We start from the raw sequence: 24,950 nt of genomic DNA, 5'->3' as shown, positions 1-24,950 counted from the left end.
ATTGTCCAAAACTATTTGCATGACTAGGAGGGCCGTAGGCAGAACAGCATATCTTATAATTAGTTTGCATGGGTTAAAAGATGAAGACTCCCGTGTGATGGTATAATGTGTATACTTGGTGTCAATATGGACCAACAATTCTATTTCTGAGGGAGCAAAAAGTAAATCACATGATCTTTTTATTTTAATTTATTCTTTTCAAGCAGGGGCCACGCAAACTCGTTCCCCCCTTCCAAAATTAATGATGAACACTCTCCCAAGGGAGACGTTAGGCGGGAACTCCTCCAAAGTGCCATGAGGCTCCCAACCAAGGCCACAGACCTTCTTGATAGCCCATAGACCCCACCCAGGTAAGTAACGCACACGCACACACGCACACTTAATATGTATAACGCATAACCATGTACATGACATAATTTTACTGATAATAAGTCAACAAATCCTTCTCTAATTTTAGCGCACCCTACAACAAAATGCAACACATTTCATATTGGAATTTTTGGAAATTGTACCCCAAAAAAAAAACTCGTGGAAACACACTTATAAACAAGCAAACTAGTCAAACGAAATAAAGACTCGTTGTGGATCAGAGATCAACTAATAGATCCTCTTCCATTTGTAATTTGATACAAAACCAAACTGACATTCAGCTCTTCCACAATGGAGATAGACATAAATCATATGAACATTTTGGAAATTAACATCAACATCACAATCTTTACAATATTGTCTGTGTTCGTACCTAATCAGGTCTGCACCCAGGATTCTGTGGTTCAAAATGATTCACCTGCACTCAAATGCCTGGATCATTCCATTGTAGCCCTTTGTTGTTTCGGGCTATATACAAATTTAAAGAAAGAAACCTTCTAACATAGGAAGTAAATTGTATTCACTGACCAGATATTGGCTTTGATTGTTGTGGTTGTGCATCCAGTAAGCTCAATTGTCTCCTCAGCTTCACAATATGAGTTTGAATCTATAGAATCAAAAACATATATTATTACTTTCATTCTTCAAAAAAAATAGATCATATTGGACAAAGTATTTAGATCCGAAGAACCATTCCCTAGATTAAATTTGTCATTTGGTCAAGTAGAAAAGGACCAAGACATGTGACTCATGGACACGAGTTCGAACATTGGCGCAATCAAATTTTTGTGGATACTATTTCTCAAATATTAAAGCATCCAACTCAATACCAATGAGCAATGAGTGGAGCGACCCCAGATACTATATACTATTACGCAAGGCTTTAATTATCCCATATTCCCATGTGGGACTATACTAACATCTCAAGACTATCGTATAAACTTCTCCGAGTGTAGATTAAAATTGTTGTTTCAAGTAATACAAGCTAAGAAGCACGGATACCGATACGCGACACGGATACGTGTACACGGCATTTTTCAAAAATATAAGACACGAATACGTCATGGACACGTTTGAATAATATATAAATAAATATTATATAATTGAGCATTTTTCACCAAATTCAAATTAAAATGGCAATTCTACTTCATAAAATTACCAATTCAACCACATTAAGCAGCAACTTACATGTATAACTTGGATTCACTTCATCTTTCTTCTTTTGCATCTCTTCTTAACTTGGATTTTATTTCACTTGTTTTTTTTTGTTGAAGTTCCAAAAAAAATTCTGTATGTGTGAGATTACTATCCCCCGTGTATCCCCCGTGTGTTGGAAATTAAAAAATTAATTATAAAATCAGATACTCCAAATCGCATATTTGACACGTATCGGTCGCGTATTGGGGCGTATCCGTGTCGGACACGTATCGGACACGGATACTTCACCCTTAGGGATATATCGGTGCTTCATAGAATACAAGTTCATGACCATTCAAATACAAAATACTGTCATGAAACCATAATATAATACATACACAATTACATGTACCCAGTTGAACTAAGAAATGAAACATCAACATTAAATAAAAACAAATGGTGCATCAGCAGGAAGACAATATTCAAGGATTCACATCCTAGCATAGATGATAAATACAAAGTCGTTACCAATCTAACTTGACCATTCACCTCCTTCCTTAAAGTCAGTATAAACTGTAGAAAGACGGTTACCTTTCTCTTTAGCAGAAGTTAGATTGGTTCTTCTTTTACTCCAAACCTTTTCTGTAACTTTATTTGCTTCGAAAATCATCATCCCCCACATTTTGTTAAGCTTGTGGCTAATTGCATTTTATTGAAGTGAGTTAACTGTGTCTAGGGAAAAACCCTTTTGTTCAAACATTTTAATTGTGAATTTTCAACCATTTCTCAACACTTTCAGTATAAATGGGAAGAAATAAAAAGGAACGGGTTCACTGGATGAGCAAGAAGAAGCTGAAGAGGGTCTATGCCTGATATGATATTTAACACCCTTGAGCTGTGTTCCAGTTTCGTACTCAAAACTAATAATCAACCTTTTAACTTGCTTTTGGTAACCGGACCGCCTATTGCAATAACTCTTGCCCTCCCTGTTAGAAATTTTGATCTGGGAGAGAGAGAGAGAGAGGTGTGAAGGAAGGCAAACTAAAGTAGAGAGGCTTTACTAAACTCACCCTATGTTTACTTTCTCAACTAACAGCTAGCTCAACCCTTTCTATATAACTACTTGATGAAAAAATTTACCATACACCGGAAAAACTGTGACATATTGCATTAGTATGTCACTGAGTAAACACAATGGTAGACAAATATAACTACAAGAATTAAGTTGGAGCGTATCTTACAATACAACAAAACAATAATCGGTCCATTAAAAGTGTAAATATTATGTGATACGGTACCCAGTCTAACGGTAACTGTATTATGATATTATCAACCCAATTCGTATAAAATAGCATTTCTATTTGGGTCTGGTGAATGGTGACTACATGTGTCTTCTCACTGTTTTGAATACCTAGGTTCTTAAGCTATATACAATCCTAATAAATCCATACCAGAATCTTAACCGCCCCAAGGGCTCAGCTGCTCACACACATATGTCATGTCTGTTTGCATGTTATTCGGGTGCATACACTATACAGCATAACAGGAAGTGGCATGATATCTATGCAAGGATTAGATTAGAATCCAAACTGACCTGCTGACGAGCTGCAGCAAGTTTTAATAGCTCGTCCGCCTCTGAGAAATTCATGAACCACTGACCTAGTGGATGATCCTTGGTGTCACCTCTCCTCCTATCATTGACATTGTCAATTAATCCTACATAAAACCCAAAATATTAACTCCTGGGATCATTAAAAGGAGCCAAAAGCCAGAAAATACAAGATATAAGTAACCAACCTTGAGGAAGTAAGCTAAAAGTAGCAGGCAATCTAGGAACATTAACTGCCGGGTGATTCTGAACACGAGCAAAGAAACCTTCTGATGGCTCCGAGAATACAATCTCATCATACGACTCAACCACAACAGGTTTCTTCGTTGTTTGAGGGCCAGATTCTTCTTCAGGGTACAACTTCAAATGGTGATATCTATAATAATAAACCAAATATCAACAACCCAAACCTCAAAACTGAAACAACAAAATAACCCAAAAACCAAAATAACTCACAAGTCCAACTGCTTATCACAGACGTCGTTATGAAAAAACAAGCTAATAGCAATCTCAAATTCTCCCCAACCAGACTCTGATAACTCAAACGGAGGCGACTCAACAACTCTAGTCGGATTATTAAAACTCGGATGCAACTGAAATACAGCACGCTTAATTACCACACCAAGATCCTCATTCGTCGCACTTCGTACATAAACAGTCCACTTATGTGAATGATACCTAAAATTTAACACAACACAACAAAAAACAAAATCATCCAATGCACCATTAAAAAAAAAAAAACTACATTCCTACACACCATTAACAAAATTAGACTTACTCGCTCGCCTTTTTACCAAGCCAAAACGATATAGTCCCGTAAACAATAGGCACGCTAATTTCCACATCTTTCATTTTCCTGTTCACAATCTACACCAAAACAAATAAAACTAGATTATAACAAATGTGGTTGTTTTAAATTAGTGTTTAAGAATCAAGAAAGTGTAAAGTTTTGACCTTTTTTTCATACTCTTCATTTGGTCTAGTTGATTTGGTGCGTTGTAATTTCGAAACACTTCCATCTGATAGATCACTACCATGTTTTCTTCCTGCTGTTAAAGGCATTGTTGTTGTTAGGGTTTTTATGATTGAATTTGAAATCAATTTTGAGAGAAAAATGAACTAGGGTTTTTACTTTTTAGGGTTTGGAATAATATTTGGATTTCGCGCGTAATATTTTTGTAACGACTCGAATTTTGTGTTTTTGGAAGTTCGGGGCTGAGAGATTGGTGTAAAGTTTCGTGGAATGTTGTGAAATTGCTTGAGATGTTTCGATATATGTATGGAAATTTTAGTCTAAAAAACATATTGTTTACGGGAAAATGAACAGGATATAGTCCCGATAGTGTTTATTGTATGGAAATTTTAGTCTCCAAAAACACTTTCTTTCTTGATTTTTCTTTTGAAGGAAACACTTTTTGGTCTTTAAAGGCAAATGAACTCAGGATGTTTTAGACTTTAGTGATTTCATCACCAAAATTCATAATAAATAATAAAATGTTTTTAAGAAAAAAATAATTTTTGAAAAAAATGTAAGTGTAATTTCATATATTTTTTTCTTGGTCTACTCCTACTCCTTAAACCAAATCATCGAAGAAAACTATTAAAATTACTACTAAATTATTAACCCATTTCAATAATAAGAAGAACAACTAGGTGGTGTTTGAATGAGATTTATTTATTATTCTCAAACGTACTAGTTTTTGAAATTTTGTATTTGGCCATAGGTGGAGGTGGCGAGAAGAGGGATCTTAGTAGAACTGTATGTATAAACTTAAAAGGAAGTGAGGAGATTAGTTGTGGAAATGGGATAGTAGTGAAGCTGGTGGTGGGGAGATGCCTAATGTTTAGGGTGCTTCAACACTTCTATTCGAACTGTCTATATCCATAAACAATATCCTAACTAAATCACAATACCAATTCTCATTGTATTGTGTCCCTGTCCCCTACCCAATGTCACTTCCTTCCAGCCGTAATGTAATTAGAAGTCATAGAGTTCAACGTATTTATTGAATACTTATTTATAGAAAGATACATAAGCCCCCTCAGAGATTTCAAATTAGTTTAATCCAGTATCTCAATAAGCTACATAATGTCTCTATATTTATTTATTTTTGCTGACCTTCTCTAAAGCAAAGTTCAAAAATATATCTATTTATTTATATGAAAAACATTGTTTTTTTTTTAATTTTGTTTTGGGCTTTTAAAAATAATAATGACCCGCCAATATTAATTAGTTCGACTACGTACATTTTGAAAATACTATTACAACAATTTTCATCTATTGGAAAATGAGACTTCACTGATGAAAAATGTTGATTTTAATATCATACAAAAACAGTTTTAATATTTAACCATAGGTATAGACTCATCAGTCTTAAATTTAAGTTTAGAAAACCGTGGATGGCAAACCTACTGACATACAAATCAATAAAAAAAAATGATACAAAGTGCAAGAAAAGTTTTAAGTAAATGTAAAATTGTTGGAGAGCTCAACACTCTCAAATACGTACTAATCTTCTTCATTTGAAAAAGTTATTTTTACATTTTCATCTATTGAAGAAATTAAAGTTTGCTGACTGAAAAATATTGTTTTAAAGGCATGCAGAACAATGAATATAGAAGAGTTTAAATGGTTAAAATCAGTATATATAAATGATTCATCAGATTTTACTATACGTACGTCGAGCACGTTTATGCAAATAGTGCACGTTATGAATATTGTGTAATGTTATAAAAAATAATATAGTAATTCTACAATAAAAATAGAAATAGAAAAAACAAATAAAAAAGATCGCGGGCTTTGCTTTATCGGTTTAATTTGTATGTAGCTTACTTTAAGGGAACTTCTCCCATAACATAACTGATGGAAAAACGATAATACTAACATTTTTTTTAATGTCACGCTTAATGTAAATGTTATTGTTTTCATAGTTTAAACGTAAAATAATTTAATTCTAACAGAATACGCCTATATAATTGTTCATAATTAGTGGAAGTATACTGGGTAGAAACATAGTATTTGTATTTTAATATTAAAATTAAAAAAAATGTTTTATACTATAAATGTTTTTATACAAAATTTGTATATTTTTTGTTGTTTTATGAACAAAGTATATATTCGGTGTTATAGATGAGATTTTAAATTTAATTGTCAATAGTGAGGCATTTGTTACCGACGATAAGCATAAATAACATTCTCAATATTATTTGAACTACCTGATGTACCTGATGCGATTGCACGAAGCCAATGGCTTAGTGTTTTCAATGTTATAGTCTTATTATCAAGTATTTTTATTTATTATTTATTTATTTGTATAAGTATTAGTTGAGTTTAAATATGAGATTGTAGATGTTTACGAATATTACACGGTATTGCAGATACTTCGTATTGATTATTTGCACGAGACTATGGAGAAGTCAAAGTCATTCAGGGACTTACCCTACACTTATGGAGATGAGCACATGACTTCGGTGGTATTTAAATTTATTTGTCTTACTCATGTAAATTAATTTCAAATTTTTCTTGGTTTATCGTGAAATTAATAGATTCCATTTTCATTCTCTATGTCGGAATCTAGGAGACGACTGCAGCAAACTGTTGAATATTTGTTTCAACTAAATGCAGAATCGTATGACAACAACAAAATCACCCACAAAGGTGTGACATTTAACCAAGACAAATATTCTAATAATAACCCAAGTACAACCCAAATAACTATATCAACTAGCAAAATATTTTGAAAATATTATTACAACAATTTTTATCTATTGGAAAATGGGACTTCATTGATGAAAATGGTTGATTTTAATAGCATACAAAAATAGTTAGAATATTTAACCATAGGTATAGACTCATCAGTCTTAAATTTTAGTTTAGAAAACGTAGATGGCAAAGCTAGCTACTGACATACAAATCAATAAAAAAATAATGATACAAAGCGCAAGAAAAGTTTTAAGTAAATATAAAATTGTTGGAGAGCTCAACACTTTCAAATACGAACTAATCTTTTGCATTTGAAAAAATTATTTTTACATTTTTATCTATTGAAGAAATTAAAGTTTGCTGACTGAAAAATATTGTTTTAAAGGCATGCAGAACAATGAATATAGAAGAGTTTAAATGGTTAAAATCAGTATATATAAATGGTTCATCATATTTTACTATACATACGTCAAACACTTTTATGCAAATAGTGCACGTTGTGAATATTGTGTAATGCTATAAAAAGCAATATAATAATTCTACAATAAAAATAAAAATAAAAACAAATAAAAAATACTGCGGGCTTTGCTTTATCAGTTTTGTAGTTTACTTTTAGGGAACTACTCCCACAACATAACTGATGGAAAAAACGATAATACTAACATTTTTTTAATGTCACGCTCGATGTAAATGTTATTGTTTTCATAGTTTAAATGTAAAATAATTTTATTCTAACGGAATACACCTATATAATTGTTCATAATTAGTGGAAGTATATTGGGTAGAAACATAGTATTTGTATTATAATATTAAAAAAATGTTTCATACTATAAATGTTTTTATACAAATTTGTATCTTTTTTGTTGTTTTATGAACAAAGTATATATTCAGTGTTATAGATGTGATTTTAAATCTAATTGTCAATAGTGAGGCATTTGTTATCGACAATAAGCATAAAGAATTGAACATTCTCAATATTATTTGAACTACTTGATGCGATTGCACGAAGTCGATGGCTTAGTGTTTTCAATGTTACAGTCTTCTTATCAAGTATTTTTATTTATTATTTATTTATTTGTATAAGTATTAGTTGAGTTTAAATATGAGATTGTAGATGTTTACGAATATTACACAGTATTGCAGATACTTCGTACTGATTATTTGCACGAGACTAAGGAGAAGTGAATGAGGACTAAGGAGAAGTCAAAGTCATTCAGGGACTTACCCTACACTTATGGAGATGAGCACATGACTTCAATGGCATTTAAATTTATTTGTCTTACTCATGTAAATTAATTTCAAATTTTCCTTAGTTTATCGTGAAATTAATAGATTCCATTTTCATTCTCTATGTAGGAATCTAGGAGACGATTGCAGCAAACTGTTGAATATTTGTTTTGACTAAATGCGGAAGCATGTGACAACAACGAAATCAACTACAAAGGTGTGACCTTTAATCAAGACAAGTGTTATAACAATAACCCAAATATAACCCAAATAACTATATCAACTAGCAAAACAGAAAACAAGTAAATAACACACCATACACAATGACACACATTACTAAAAAAAGGGGTTTTATCTTGGTTCTAAAATTAGCCTTATCTCAGTTCAAGTGATAAGCGAGATAATATATATCCCATAAACGAGATAATATGCCCCATAACTTAGTTACTACCTCTAAGTATAAGTATTTTATCTCGCATCATACTTAACCGAGATAATACATATAGATTTTACAGCGGGTAGTGTGGAACTGATATAATATGAAATTTCATTTATCTCGCACTCAACTGATATAATTGAAATTATACCAAATATCTTGGCATTCAATTGATATAATTCTTATTATACAAAATATCTCGAAATAGATATGAAAAAAAAACAGAAAACACGAAAAAGAGGGTCACAATCAAGTAAGGATCTCGGCTTTCTCCATAGTACTCTCCCATGACTAGCCACGAACTCACGATGGGCAACTGCGCCTGCTCCAAACTATCTCGCCCTTTCCACTCTCTCTTCATCTATATATATTTCCCTTAATCTCCTTCATCTATATTGCCCTCTCCACTGTCTCTCCACCTCGCACCAACTTAGTAACAATTCCCACTACCCATTTCAACTCCACAGTAGTTCAACACCTTCTCTAGTTTTCAGGTATGAAAATTTAATTTATACTTGGCTTATATTGGGTTTTCTTGTTAAATGTGGTGAATACATGTGTCAGAACTACCATCGGTTTTCCTCAATTTGGGGTGGCAGTGGTTTTTACATAATAGGTAAAAATAAAAAACCATCGGTCTTTTAGATATAAAATCGATGCAAGATATATGTTTGTTGAAATGCTTCATAGAATTCATATTTGGTAAAATAAAATTTTCCATCAACAAATTTCAAAAATTAAACTGAAGTTATCTAATTTGTGTTGAATTCAATTTCTTTGTTGTGCTTTGCTAAAGAACTATATTCTTATTGTCATTACGAATTTAGAGCTTGAACTTAGATGTGTCAACTTTTTTTGCCTAGGCATTTTGTCTTCTTTTCAATTGCATATATTAGTAAATGGGCACGCGTGGCGCCTGTTTGTAGGAAACATAATATATAATTCAATCCCGCGCAAGTCATAGTTAGTTCAGTTACTCCTGAAAGCAAGTGTGATCAGTTGTCGAGTAGGCTGTTTTGGCATAGACTGTTGCATGCTATATATTTTTGTGCATTTGTCTTAGGAGGAATTCCGGAATATTTGATGACAAAATGTCTTTTGGATTGAGTTATTTCATCACTTTCAATATTATGTATTGTCTGTGGGAATGGGTCCACTTAGATATTACATATAAGAATGAGGGTGTGTTTTGATCAGTTAATGTTTGGTCGGGAAAGTTAATTAGGATCTGATGTAAGTTGTGGGAGGGAACTGACTTAAATCCTTACTAAGTCAGGTTTTCACTTTGTCCTTTTCATTACCATTAATAAATTTGTTTGACCAAAAAAAGAAAGTATTGTATTGTAGTTATTGCTATACCTCTTGCCTTCATTCTCTCAGACATAGTTCTATTCAGTGGAGTAGTTAGATGTTTTCTTCTTTTGTGTGCAATTTCAAAAATAGGTTTGCAACAATTTTCGTAATTAGGTGTGTGCATGCTTACGTGATTTGATGTGTGCATGCTATTTGCTTGACCTGCTTGACCTTGCTGAGTTTGTCTACCCACCCCGACACCTTGTGTTTGTTTGTATGTGTGATCTATGACCACTTTGATTTACACCGTTGGTGTACCTGTGTACAAGCTCAAAGTTGTAGGGTAATTGATTATATAGCACAGGTCAGATTGTAGTAAATATTAAGTGCTACTTACAGCTGCCTTAGGAAGTCAATAGATCCTCTTCTCCTAATTTAAATAGAGAGATTATTGCATATTCGTAAAACAAACTTTCTCTAATTCTTGGAGATACTATACGTAAGATTGCATAAAAACCTTTATCTTTGCCAAAATTCTATTTAAAATTTACATAAGTTGGATGTCATTTGTCTAGGTTTGGTGAGGATCCTTGCAAAATGAATGAACATAATCCAGGCTATGTAACTCAGAGATGAGAGTGCATCCCCTAAATCCAGGCTATGTAATATGAAGTAGTCCTCGTTCCTTTTGAAACTGGGTTTCACTGCTCTTCTCTTCTATTTTCTATGAGCTTGCATTGAGAGAAACCTATCATCAATTAAGGTTATAAGATACGACAATTTGAGATGCCTTTGCGTGTTTTTGAACCAAAAGACATTGATAACTAAACTTGTAAGAAAGTAGAAAAAGACGTCATAGATGTCATAGATGGAAGTCATAGATGTCTTAACTTTTAACAATTAAATCTTTGAGACATCAGTTTTTTTTTTTTTTTTAAATGTCAATATGGATATGGACTGAAGTAGCAGAAAAGTTAGATGGCATTTTGAATACATGTTTTAATCCAATCTCCTTGTAATTAGGCTGGGTGCCTTCTATTAAAATGGTTCACTTATTCATGTTACATAATACAGCTGATAAATCTTTTTCCCTATTATAACATTTATTTTTTCATGAGCAAACCCTCCTGTTGAATAACTGAAAAATGAATAATACAAATTAGATTTGTCATTTGTCTAATATATATAACCAACCGTACTCTCAGCCTCAACGGCTCTTTGATCTCCCAAGCATCAACGACTATTTTCTCCACCACTAGTCGGACTACAACCGGAGTCTAATCTCCATCACCAGGAGGAGTAATATCTCCACTCAAAGTTTGATCTCATTGAGCTAATCCGCAACCAATCCTCTCCAAAAAAATTTCCAACCAAAAAAAAAAAAAAAAATCTTATCTTTCCTCCTTTCCTTTCTCCAAACTCCAAGTCTCTAACTCCTATTCATCACTCACATTACTCAACTGGTACTCACCAAAGTTTTTAGTCGAGAGCAGTTTATGCTTATCTATACGCGAACATTTGTTCGCAAAACTCATTCAACGACTCTTTAAACACAGCTACTTGGAACATCACCAGAGTTCACCTCTTCTTTTTCGCATATAAGGAGAATCATATCCACCTATGCCCTCTTTTATATCTTGATTGCACACGTTATCTTGAGCAACAGATCTCCAACGGCTCCTTTAAAACAACCTCAACAACCTGTCGTCGGGCTGCTGCCAGAGTTGCCACTCCACCTTAGCTAACTAGTCTTCTTTGAGTTCTCTTGGATTTCACAAGAACTCAATCTCACATCTTTGGATCTGTTGGGCTTTTCTATCTCCGATTGAATTTTGACGGGTTTTGTCGATTCCGACTCACATTTCGAATTGGTTTATGCTCAACTATCTTTATTTGCAATCTATTTACGTGGTGATCTAGAGCCTACCTCGCTCATTTTTCGAGTCAATCCAGTCTTATATTGAATTGGTTTACAGTTAAAAATCGTAGCTTTCTGAGTATCTTGGTGCTCCAGATAAGAGCTAAACCCCATTATATTATCTTTCATTTTTGTTTTGTTAGTAAACTTAGTATTGCCGCTTCTACATTGTTGTTGCTATATTGCATTCTCTTTTTGCAAATTCATATACTACAACATCTTTTTCGCATTCTCTTTGTTTTGTTGTTTTTAGTTTTGCATGCTGATTGTGTTTGATCTATGTGTGATACTAGCATCCTTTGATAATCTTCCAGGCGTGATTGTTGTGACTGTTTGAGCAAGTTTTGGTTTTGGCTTATAGTTTTTGGTTGCCTTTTTAAGCACCACTTGTCGTAGTGCCGGTCGCCCTGGGCTCTCAGCTCCATCATCTTTATTGTCTTTAATCTATGTTTTCTTGGTAGTATTTTTAGGTTTTTTAGTTGGGTTTTACCCTCTCCTCCTAGGTTCTCGGTGGGTGTCCTCTTACAACCGCCTCTCTCCATGATAACATGGAATTGCCGTGGAATAGGAACTTCCATGGTGGTTCAGAATCTAAGGGACCTAATCCGGCAACATCAACCATATATTATATGTCTTTTAGAAACTAAGGCTAAGGAGAAAAGGATAGAAAAAGTAGGTAATGCGATTAATTATAAGGGTAGATTCTGTTTTTCCAGCTGTTGGGGCTAGTGGTGGCTTAGCAATCTTTTGGAAAGATGGAGTGCCACACTGCCACTGGATATCTGGGGAGCAACACAAAATCATGTAACAGGTAAGATCACAAACTACATTGATTTACATTCTTGGTGTTTTACTTTAGTGTATGGTGAACCCGTTTCAAGTAATAGACTTAGAGTCTGGAATGAGCTTAGGGATTTGGCACCAAGGATCCCTGGGCCTTGGGTTCTTCTGGGAGATTTCAATGCCATAACATCTTTGCACGAAAATGTTGGTGGTAGATATTTTTTTACTAAATGCATGCTTGATTTCAATGCTTTTATTAATGATTTGGGCTTGATTGATTTGGGTTTCTCTAGGCCTAAATTTACCTGGTCTAATAATCGTAGATTTAAAGATCACGTAATGGAAAGATTGGATATAGTTCTGGTTAACCCTAATTGGCTTGAATTGTTTCCACATGTTTCTGTGAAATTTGTTGTTTGTGCTTCTTCTGATCATCTGGCTTTGAACATCAACCTGAAAGGTAACATTTCTAAAGTATATAGACCCTTTAGATTTTTAAATATGTTGGTTTAAAGATTCTTCTTGTATTCCTACCATTGAGGAAGCCTGGAATGCTGCTAATCATAATAAACCTGATTGTAATGTTTTAACTAAACTTACAAAAATGAGAATAAAACTAAAAAAATAGAATAAAGATGTGTTTGGGATTGTTTTTTTTAATATTAGAAATATTCAAAATCGGCTTGAGGAGCTTATGAAAAATACTCTCTCTGAGGTCATATGTGAAGAGATTAGATCTCTTAAAAGCTAACTTAATGAGTGGCTTGATAAGGAAGAAGACCTTTGGGGCCAAAAATCTGGGGCTCTATGGCTGAAAGAATAGGGTGGGAATACAAAGTTTTTTCATACTTCTACAATCTATAGAAAAAGGAAAAATTGTATTGATAAGTTGAAAGATGATAATGGCAACTGGCTGGAAGATAGGGACACGATTGGTAAGAACATAAATTCTTTCTTTCAAGACTTATTTAAATCTGATATGCTTCTAAATAATACTGATATAGATTCTCTTTTTATGCCATGTATTACTGATTTTGAAAATGATATGCTTGTTAAAATTCCTTATGGTGAGGATATATGGTTGGTGGTAAAAAACATGGGTTTCCAGGGGGTTTTCTTCCAAACTGCCTGGGATGTGGTTGGACCAGCAGTTATTGACTGTGTCTAGGATTTTTTTCCTGTAATGGTGTTTTAAACCCCAAATTCAATGAAACTTTTATTTCTTTAATTCCTAAAATTTCTTCTCCTGAACATATCTCAAATTTTAGACCCATCAGTTTTTGCAATTTTGTTTATAAAATTATTTCAAAACTTTGCTAATAAACTAAAATGTCATATTCATAAAATAGTGTCATCGTTTCAAGGGGATTTTGTTAAGGGTAGGAATATATGGGATAATATAGGCCTTGCTAGTGAAGTGTTTCACAACATGAAGAACATGTATAAGAAGAAGGAAGGCTGGGTAGCTTTAAAACTGGATATAGCTAAGGCTTATGATAGAGTGGAGTAATATTTTCTAAATAATATTTTTGAAAAGCTTGATTTCTGTGAAAAATGGAGAGTTTTTATTAATCAATGTTTATCTTCTGTTTTTTTTAAAGTGCTCCTTAATGGCTCTCCCTTGAAACAGTGGGATTGAGACAAGGTGATCCGTTATCTCCTTATCTCTTTATTCGTATCTCTGAAGCTCTCTCTCGCATGATTAATAAAGTTGAAAATGATCATGCTATACATGGTATTAAAATTAGAAAGTATGCTCCTCCCATTGCTCATCTAATGTATGTTAATGATTTACTGCTTTTCACAAAAGCTTCCTTAAGTGAAGCAAGTGTTCTTAATGATATTCTGTATAAGTATTGTTTGGCCTCTGGCCAAAAGATCAATTTTGATAAATCTAGTATCTATTTTAGTAGGAATGTACATGCTAAACATAGGAAAATTTTGAGAAAATACTGGAATATGAGAGAATTTTCAAGTAAAGATAGGTACCTAGGAGTTCCTATTTTACACACTGACAGTAAGAAAGCTGATTTTGATTACTTGGTGGATATTGTACATAATAAAATAAAAGGTTGGAAAGCCAGGCTATTATCTCAAGCTGGAAGAACAGTTTTGATTCAAGTTGTAACTTAAGCTACACCCCTGTATGCCATGACATCCTATTCCCTCCTTATATCTGTATGTGACAATATGGATAAAGTGTGTAGGGAGTTTTGGTGGCATGGACATGATGATTCCAAGAGCATCCATACTATTGAGTGGGATAAACTTTGTAAGTCTAAGTCCCTGTGGAGGACTAGGATTCAGGAAATTTTTTGATATGAACAAAGCTCTGCTGGCCAAACAGAGTTGGAGAGCTTTAAAAGATAAGAATTCCATGGTCTATATGGTTGGAACGCAATCGTCGAACTTTCGATGATGAGTCTAAGGATGTCCAACAACTTATTGTAAAATGTAAAACTCTTATGTGGGCATGGGTGTCTTTCTTACCTAGTGTTAGAAGTTTGAAATTGGAAGACCTCATTTTTAGATGGGAGTCTGTGATTGAGGGGTAGCATTTATATGTACTTCTTGTAATGTGAATCTCTCACACTACATCTTAATTATTATTAATATAAAATATTGTTTTGTTGATAAAAAAAAAAGAGGTGTGGAGACATAATAATGAAGGTGTGGGGACATAAAAAAAAATTAATATATGTTTAAAACTTTTCATGTTGCTTATTATGGAAAAAAGGGTATGGGGACATAACAAAAGTTACTATCTAATGCCTCTTACTTCTGGAGAGGGGTTAACAAAAGTTTTGATCTTGTGCATAAAGGATCTATATGGGCCATTGGGGATGGTGCTCATACCTCTGTTTTCAATGATCCTTGGCTTATGTTCCATGATCATCCTATACTGATAAAGGATTTGCACCCACTAATGGGGATCCAGAAACATTGGAAAGTGAAAAATCTCATGAATCAGGAATGATCAGCTTATTGATGAAGTTTTTGATCATATAGTAGCAGGGCTTATCAAAGGAACACACATCAGACCACAAGATGGAAGGGAGGATGAGTTAACCTGGTGGCCTGATACTAAAGGAAAATTCTCGGTCAAATCTGTTTTTCATATGCTCAAAGCGAAGGATTGGGAGGACTGTGACTCTACCAAGCAAAAACTATCAAAAGAATTTGGAGAGCTAGGGTGGCAGCTAGAGAACAAATGTTCATGTGAAAATTATATATGGACATACTGCCAATTGGAGAAAAGATATAGAAAAGGATAAAAAATAATGATACCATGTGTGGCTTTTGCTTCAGGAATAAGGAAATTGTGGAACACATTTTTTTTTAATGTGATTGGGCAAAATCTTTGTGGTTTGCTTCACCTCTTGGTTTAAGAAGAAAGGTCAATAGTGGATGGTCCATTAGAAGATGGATGGATGAGATCATGGAATGGTGTGAAAGCAAGGTCCCTGACATAGCAAACTTGGGTATGTCCAAATGGGTACCCGAACCTGATTTTTCGGGTTTTGAACGGGTATTGGGTTACCCAAACTCAAACCGGTTTTCAGCGGGTCGGGTTCGGAGTAGGGTATTTTGTTGAGAAGTGTGACCAAACCCTACCCTAACCCTATATTTTGGGTACCCATTGGGCTCGGGTTCGGATTTCGGGTAGGATAAAGCCCGGTATAAATGAAGAAAAAAGACAATAAGAAACTTTATTTGAAATATATATCTACATTTTATTTCTTCTTCGGCTATCTACCAATCCTTCAAACAAAATAAAATTTCTAATGAACTTGGAAGTAATTATCACCTATACTCGGACATAATTATTTGATATGATTTAAAAATAGACGGACTCGGAATGAACTATAGACACATGATCACGTGCAATTACTGAAAAAATTGAAAATCTTGACATAAATTTTTTCATAATCCAATATATTAAATAACTCATCATTGTAAACATGAATGAGATCATAATCCAAATATTTATCTAACTCATTCTTTTATATGAGATTAGTAGTATGCAATTGAAACCGGATTTGGGGTTTGGTTTCGAGTTTTTTAGCCCTTTTAACGGGTTTAGGGCTAAATTATCGGGTCAGGCTCGAGTCGGCCTGGGTTTAGAGAGTGTGACCAAACCCTACCCTATGTATTTTGGTTTGGGTTCGGGTTTGGGTTTTGTCGGGTTCGGGCAGGGTTCGGTGCGGGTATTTTGTTCGGGTTTTGGGCGGGTTTCTGGCAAGATGGACATCCCTATGTATGTATGCATGCACCCTAATGCAAACTATGTGGGGTAATAGGAATTTGGAAAAGTTTGACAAAGGAGCAGCTGATAGGGGGTATATACTAACAGCTACAATGATTCAATGGAAAAGAAGACTCAATGTTTTTGATAGGGAGAATCTAAACCCTGCTTCTTCTATTCACTCAAACACTACACTTAGGAATGCAAACACTAACCAAAGCACTCATGCTTCTACATCAACAAGTAATACTAGTAATATATCCATTATTAACATCTCTCACAATGTAAATGTTAGGCGATTCTATGAGTGACGTATTGGAAGGGAAAAATAGTAATCAGGTAAACTTTTTACTTTTTTTAGCGAATTTCATCCTGTCAAATAGATAAGAGTACGAAAAAGAAGCCAGAAACTTCCCCTTTTGGGGGGGTTTTCTTCCTGTTTGTATCGGATTAACTCCACCACTAATGATGGATATATCGGAATTTGAGAGAACATTGCTCGCAAGAGTGAGAATAGTTGAAGAAAGAGTCCTAGCAGAAGCAAGACTAGCTCTTTCGGCTCCGAATCAAGTCAAGAACCAAGCTCAAAGAAGAATGGTTTCTTTTGTTGACAAAGTAAGAGGTGACCAACCTCAACATCTGGATGTCGAGGACCTACCTATACCGAAAATTAAAGGCAACATGCCATCTACCAAGCTCCCCAAGAAAGCAATAGAAATGGGTCAAATTTACTGCAAGTACTGTTTGGTGGGTCGGTTAGATTTGCATAAAATCCAACTGGAAGAAGGACGCTCAATAGTGGCAGATAAATGGAATCCTCAAGGTGACTGGAAGATTATTCCTTAGGGAAAAGGCTTCTTTATAATTTGGCTTACTAGTGAAACTGATTGGAGGAAAATTTGGGGAGGGGGTCCGTGGAGGTTTGGGGAACAAACTCTAAGGCTCTCAAAATGGACACCAGACTTTGATCCTGATGTTCGTACCAAAACCAAAGCTCTCCTCTGGATTAAATTCCCTAAGTTAGGCCAACAATACTGGGATTATGAAATCCTGATGTCAATAGGTAAAACTATCGGTTACCCAATTGGGGTGGATAAACACACACTAGAAAGAGACTTTGGTTTCTATGCCAGTGTTCTTGTGGATGTCGACATCTCTAAATCTATCCCAAATCAGATATGGGTGGAAGAGGAGGAAGGAATTTCTTTTGTGCAAGATATTGAAGTAGTAAAAATGCCAAAGTATTGTGGACACTGCAAGTCAGTGGGTCATCTGGTAACAGAATGTAGGGTGCTCCAGAAGAACACAAGAATGGAATAAACCACAAAGGAAGCTGTTATTCCATAACCAACTCCTGAAGCAAGGAAACTTAACAAGAAGAGAAGGAGAAACAAGAATAAGCAAAATGTAGGAACAAGTGGTACTAAGGACTCAACTGGTGACTACATCTCTACTCCTCCAATAGCAACACAACCAACTGCTATTGATGTAAAGGCTGTAAATACATAGGAAAATGCTACTGTAAATGATGAGAATAATGTTGGGGAACAAGTCTTGCAAGAGGCTCAAGCAACTCACATGACTGGTGAGTTTGCTCGAGGTACTGAACAGAATGAGGTCGAGGTTGAGACTGGGACTGGTATGGCTGTGAAAGTCGTGGAGCAAGTAATGCAAGAGGCCTAAGCAACTCACATGGCTGGTGAGTCTGTTAGAGGTACATATTATAATGAGGTAGATGTGGAGATTGGGATTGGCTTAGCTGTGACTCGGTCTTAGGAAAGAAATGAGACTCTCTTAGTTGGTGAAACTAAGGCGGTATCTCCTGGCATGATAACCCCAGCAGCTTTGGTTGTTGAGACCCCATCCCTTTTTTAGGAGATGGAAACAGGCTTAAATTATTAAATGAGTGTAATTCTCTACTGAGATTGGTCAACTGGGCTGATGAGACTGCTGAGGACGGTGAAGAACCATGGTAGATGATGGCAAAGAAAAAGTATAAGCCAGAATGGATGTTGCAGAAGCACTCTCCTCCATCTACAAGGGCAAGGAAAACAACTCTGCATAATCAAAGATGAATGTCCTAACACCAAGACCTTATTTTGTATCCAAAATCGAGAGTCCAGTTCAGTTGTACTTTAGATTTCTAGAGTACGCTCGCTACTTTTGCTTTATGGTGGGAACCTATCCTGTAACTTGAAGACTTTGTCTTATCGTGTAACCTTATATTTATATTAATATATTCACATTTTGCCTGCAAAAAAAAAGTAAATGTTAGGTTTGATGGTGCATTTAATAAGATTGAGATCTCTATCAGGAGCCGCTGTTGCTATGGCTTGGAATGAAGAAGGAGTTTTAATTGCTACTGCAATGACGAGATTCACAGAGCAATGTCAGCAGAGGAGAGTGAACTTCTTGTAGCCGAGATAGCAGTGCAGCTGGCAAAACACTTAGGAGGAGGAAATTTTCTTTTCGAAGGTGACAACATCAATGTCATCAATAGTTTGAGTTCCCGGGAGTCTAGTACGGCTTGGTCTTTACAAAGCATTACTAAAGCAATTATCAGTACTGCTAGTAAATTTAATTTTTCATGTTTTAGATGGTTAAGAAGATGTTTTAATGGTGAGGTTCATGATCTAGCTAAATGGGCTTATAGCTCGTCTGACATGAGTACTCTACCAAAATGTTGCACAGACTTTAAGTGTATCCCTTTAATTCTATATATATATATATGTGTATGTGCTGTAGCAAAAATAAATAAATAAATAATTGAAAAATGGTCACCGATTTTATACACAATGTAAGGTCCCCAAAAAAGCTATGAGAAATTAAGCTGGTAACTGGAGATGTCCCTATAGAAATCAAGCTACAAACAACCCTCCTATTCTTCTAGCTATGAAAGTAGTAATAGAATAAGTCCCTATAAATAAGTTAGCTGCTAAATTTTATAAATTGATTTGCAGATCTTGCATCAGCTATTCATTCCTTGATAGAATAAATTGGATATGAGGAGGTTTTGGTCATTCTGCCTCAACTTGATTTGCTTTAGAGTAAGTACTATATTTTAGATAAGGCCTTCTTGTAGCAAGCTTTTTTTACTTGTATGTATGACTATATCAAGTTGCTTTCACATGCATTGAGAAGGCATGCTTTTTGTCATGAAATATTGTATTCGGGTAGTATAACCATTTCATATGCTTCCTCAATTGTAAATGGGTTATGCCAGGCATTTTCCCTATTCAGATTAAGTTTTTCTATGACTAATACCAGTTCAAAGCATTGTAAGTAATGGTTTAACAAGTCAGGCCTGATCATATGGCCTCTCACATCACAAATTTGTCATCAACCATACAGGAGAACATCGCAGCAAAGACTAGAGGTTCAATTTATTCTAAATTTCTTTTAAATTATTTTTTCATAGCTTTATATACATGGTTAGAAAATTTTGTTTAGGTTTGAATCTAGAGTCTTGACAAATTTGACGCGAACAAAATTGTCGCTTCGGAAGGTGGCCTAGGCTACTAGAGTTTGATCAGTGTCGATTTCCAGAATAAATTGACCAATAACTATCTTAGTTTCTTGTTGAGCCCATCAGCTAGCAAGACGGAGTGAATTTGATGATCAAAGAATCAATCTCTCGCAGATGGTTGAGCCATAGTAGGAGGAGGAAAGGATCCTTCACATAGACAGATAGGACCGATACAGATGGTTCGCAGAACTTTCTCCATTATAGTAGAGCTAACTGAATAATATACCCCCTTTTCTTACGCTTCTTCTTGCAGATTCCACTCTCCAATTGATTGAAAGCAGATCGAAAGAAAGATATGAACCATTTTTGCCCACTCATTCCAAGGCCCAACTACGCTTGCACGGCGAGAAGGCAACGGACTGAAAAGGAAGTTGTTTCTTTATGGCTATGAACCTTTGAATGTCATGTGTACACCCCTAGCTAGTGGTCATCAGATTCTAGAATTTCAGGAAGTACATAAACGGCTTAAGCTCTGGTAGTGAGTGGAGTGGCTACACTTGCTGGATCAATTGTGTTGCTCCTAACATTACTTTGGGGAACATGTGATGTTGTTGCTAAGGTTGATCTCTCAATGGAGCTCGATCAGTTCATCAGACAAAGCTACAAAACCATTGAACTTTATTGGTTCGTCCATCTGTCTCCTTTTCTGAATATATAGAGAGAAAGGTTAAAAAAAATGTCTTATTATAGTTCGAAGATTAGTTGATACAATATTTGAGTTTCTATAAATGACTGATCATTAGTACACTTTGAAAGTTAAGTTCATGTTCGACATTGTTCGTTCTTATCTTAATGAAATCAGATTCTTCAAAGAATTTACTTATGTTGGGTTGCTTTTGTTAATTGGTGTTGATGTTTATAAATATGAAAGGGAATGTGGTGGTTTGGGATGGGTTTTTATTTGCTGGTTAATTGTCATGAGCAATACTAGCAAAAAATGACAAACTATGTCGGCTAAATAAATGGTGAGATAAAAGGTTGTCCAAGAATCTCCCTTCCCAAAAGAATTTATCACGGTTATTTTTTTTTTTTTATATTATCTCGGTTTCAATAAAAAACATCTCAGTTTTCTTCTATACTAATTGGTTTCAATCAACAATTCATCTCAGTTTTATTCTATATAATATCGGTTTGATTTAAAAAACTGAGATAATATATTTAGATAAGATATTAGACTTTGGAGATAATTTAGTTGCATAATTATTATCCCGGTTTTATAGAACTCTATTATCTCGGTGGATGATGTTATCTCGGTTTTTTTGTCCTAAAAAACCGAGGTAAAAACTCTAACATCTCACCTTTTAGTTGAGCTTATAAACCCTTTTTTTAGTAGTGACACGATATTTAAGGTGGTTCGGCAAGATGCATACGTCCACACACGATGAGATCGTTGGTTTCACTAGATGAACAAGAAGATTACAAGAGGAGCTCTCAACCACTCACAAAGAATGGATCTCTCAACACATACAAAGAATGCTCTCACAAATAAACCCTAGAAAAAGTTATCTAACTCTCTCACAAAGAAAAAGTTTTTTTTTCACTCTCTCTCAATAATATCTTATATAGTGGATACAACTTACGTGTAGATATGACCTTATAAATGTCATACTTAAATGTTATATCACTTCTTACAGCATACGTTTGTAGACTACTCAAAATCTTTTATTCGGGGCCATAGAGACGAACAATTTCATTTATGTATATGCCACAATAAGTTACATATCCCTGGTAATGGTTTTGGTTGCCTCAATGGTGAGGGACAACCCCAACATTCTCCACCTCAGTGAGGTTTTAACACATAAAATCGAGTCGCACACAATCATACTATCCACTAAGAATCACTAGTCTTCAAACCACATCTCGAACTCACCGCCAAACTGCCCCGAAGGGGCCCACAAAGAGCCATACCCATAAAGAGTCTTGCCCACGAAGAGCCACCCACAAAGAGTCATGCCCACAAAGAGCCACACAATGCTCACAAAGACCTATATCCACAAAGAGTCATGCTCACAAAAAGCAATAATAATGCCCACAAAGGGCCATACCTACGAAAGGCATCAATCAACAATGCAAGAAGTGGAGTACCTACAACCAATGTTGGAACTCAACTCCATAGAGAACCTTCTATAAGCAATATCTCTCTTGCCCTTAGGCAATGAAACAAATTCCTAGGTATAAAACTTGTCATGAGTCTCCACCATTTCCTGCCTATCCACCGACCAATCTTTGCAATGGCAAATTCTAACAACTTCCTTGAAGTTATTTGGCTCATCACCCTCGATATTTAGTGCGTATACAACCGGGTACGGTTGACCATAATGCTTAACTAGCTTATCATGTCCATACTTCATAACTTGTTTCACACTTCTATTTGGCTTTGATCTAGCCAAAGCTTGCTACTTAGGTTGTTGTAGCTTTACTTCTTGTTGAATAGTTCTTTCATTAAGAACTCCGCTCTCTACAACATCCTTTGATGCTTCCATCTCAATCACTTGAGATTCTATAGAATCACCACTATTTCTAGCCTTCTCCGGCCTACTAGAATGTAGCACTGAAGTCTCATCAAAGGTAACCTCATTGCTGATCAGGAACTTATGGTTCTCAAGACACCATAATCTGTATCCCGTTCCTCCCTTTGCATAGCCCAATAATATATCTTTCTTAGCTTTAGAATCAAGCTTACTATCCTTCATGTGGTAGTAAGCACTAGTTCCAAACACATGCAAATATCATAATCAATTGGCTCCCCTGTCCACATCTCATAAGGTGTATTGTAGTCTATCGTCGGAATTGGTGATCTATTGTACAAGTAACACGTCATGGCCACTACATCTGCGACAAACTCTTTGTCAAGATTGACATTGGAAAGCAAACACCTAGCTTTCTTAAGCAATGTGTGATTTATTTACCCATGCTGGCCCTCACTGTCCAGTGTCTAGCAATACCCTATTGCGCACATAATTCCTTGAAAGGACCATAGGTATACTAAGTACCATTATCAGATTTCAAAGTATTCACCTTCCTTTCTGTGTGATTCTCAACCATTGCTTTCTATATAGCGTGTATAATCCACACATACATAGCGTGTATAATCATAATCCGCACATACGTGTAGATATGGCACTATAAATGTCATACTTAAATGTTATATCACTTCTTACAACATACGTTTATAGACTACTTAGAATCTTCTATTCAGCGCCATAGAGATGAACAGTTCCATTTTTGTATATGTCACAATAAGTTATATACCTCCGGTGATGGTCTTGGTTGCTTCATGGTGAAGGACAACCTCAACATCCCCAACAATATTGGAATTAGTCATATCGAATCAAAAGCTACTGGGGGATATTGGAGTTGCAGAAGTCATGCTGGAGATGTTTTTGAAAAGAAATTCAGTATGATGGCTTTTTCATAAAACTATAGGGGGAGAGTTAGTGATATAGCACCATTGAGACATATCGGAGGCTTACCTTCAATATGAACAACAATGCCAACAAAGATATAAGTGAAGAATAGCTTACCTATTTTAACTTGTCTACTTACCTATCCAGCAAATACGTTAAAAGGATGAAGTACAAAATATAGACATAGTTTTGTTGAAGGAAGTGTATAAAAACATGATTCATAAGTTGCATCATAGACATTGTGATGATCGATTAGACTTAATCTTTTCAAATTCAAGAGTCATGTAAGGGACTACCTCCAGTGAGAAACTAATCTATGTATGCATTTTAGATAACAAAACCTCATGGTTACTTAATTTGGATGTCAAATGTCCAAAATTTTTGTGTTATATAGGCATTTGTACTTTTTGTGAATATTTCATTATGAAGACCTGAAAGTATGTTCAAGCCATGTATTTGTTTTCATGTGGCTCTACAGGTGTAATTTTCAAGTAAAAGATTGCTGCATCACATATTCCTAACTACCCAAATCTTCTATCTCGGTTAATGTGCCAAGTTCACAATGTTACGTACACTACAAGTACGTTGATAATATGTAAAATGATAGTTTTACCTACGAATAAGCAACGAGACTCAACCACAAGTAAAACTAAAACTATTTTGTGCTTATGTTATCAAAGTTTTCTACACTCTCGATGCTATTGCAATAAGTGGAGTAGAGAATTCGTTCCACTTCTAATTCTTTAGAATTCAATGTTAACTACGATCATCAGTCTTATATCAAAGTCAATAAGAGTACGGATTATCTAATTATGTTAACAACGATGGGAAATAACGTAATCGAAATGTTATAAATAATATGATGGAAATTTAAATACTAAGGTTCAAATCTAGATAAAGAATTAGGAGAATTTGATTCCACCTTAACTCGACTTAATTTACTAACGAAGAATTGTCGTAATCCGAATTGTAATGCTTCCGCATAACAATTTGGTGTTTCTAATCCCTAAGTGTTCATGGTAATCTCTACCAACTAACAACTAGCATGTGAAGCAATCAAACCCATTCTCATGGTGAAATAATTATTTTCTAGAATGGAATAGAATATTACAAATTATTCTATGCTAACAACAATCAAGTTTTCATCAAGGCTTATTCAAACCCTTCTAATGGAGGTTTTAGCCGTGAATCATTATACTATCATTTCTTAAACAAGAACAAATATAACAACTCATTATTGAATAAATGATTAAACTTTATAATCTAATTTAACAATAGTCTAAGATTCAAAATGAA

General features: G+C 34.9%; 1 protein-coding gene and 1 non-coding gene across 4 annotated transcripts; both read right to left on the bottom strand.

Moving 5' to 3' along the window:
• Window positions 1–203: 203 nt before the first annotated feature.
• LOC147492899 (U1 spliceosomal RNA) lies at window positions 204–358 on the bottom strand. Its single transcript, XR_015200554.1, has one exon. It is a non-coding gene; the product is annotated as a U1 spliceosomal RNA (small nuclear RNA).
• Window positions 359–521: 163 nt separating this feature from the next.
• LOC147492898 (transcription initiation factor TFIID subunit 14b-like) lies at window positions 522–4,360 on the bottom strand. Of its 3 annotated transcripts, none has more exons than XM_086568548.1 (7): window positions 4,070–4,360; window positions 3,894–3,982; window positions 3,572–3,793; window positions 3,304–3,491; window positions 3,101–3,222; window positions 898–976; window positions 522–787 (listed from the first exon to the last, which is right to left on the bottom strand). In XM_086568548.1, the coding sequence occupies exons 1-7, from the start codon at window positions 4,175–4,177 to the stop codon at window positions 774–776; spliced, it is 822 nt and encodes a 273-aa protein (XP_086424674.1). In that variant the 5' UTR covers window positions 4,178–4,360; the 3' UTR covers window positions 522–773. The 3 variants fall into 3 exon arrangements, with proteins under 3 accessions (XP_086424674.1, XP_086424676.1, XP_086424675.1); XM_086568550.1 differs by having other exon boundaries at window positions 522–801; window positions 4,070–4,316; XM_086568549.1 differs by having other exon boundaries at window positions 674–976; window positions 4,070–4,316.
• Window positions 4,361–24,950: the final 20,590 nt, after the last annotated feature.

Source organism: Coptis chinensis, chromosome 6, assembly GCF_015680905.1.
Source record: "Coptis chinensis isolate HL-2020 chromosome 6, ASM1568090v1, whole genome shotgun sequence".
NCBI lineage: Eukaryota > Viridiplantae > Streptophyta > Magnoliopsida > Ranunculales > Ranunculaceae > Coptis > Coptis chinensis.
The sequence above is the reverse complement of the archived record's forward strand: the minus strand, read 5'-3'. Positions and strand labels throughout refer to the sequence as shown.

Excerpts from the sequence above, each read along its gene's own strand:
- LOC147492898 (XM_086568548.1), bottom strand. The coding sequence starts at position 4,177 with ATGCCTTTAACAGCAGGAAGAAAACATGGTAGTGATCTATCAGATGGA. Across the intron at positions 3,492-3,571 it reads TGTGATAAGCAGTTGGACTT|ATATCACCATTTGAAGTTGT; the intron begins GTGAGTTATTTT and ends TTATTATTATAG. Across the intron at positions 977-3,100 it reads TTGCTGCAGCTCGTCAGCAG|ATTCAAACTCATATTGTGAA; the intron begins GTCAGTTTGGAT and ends TTGATTCTATAG.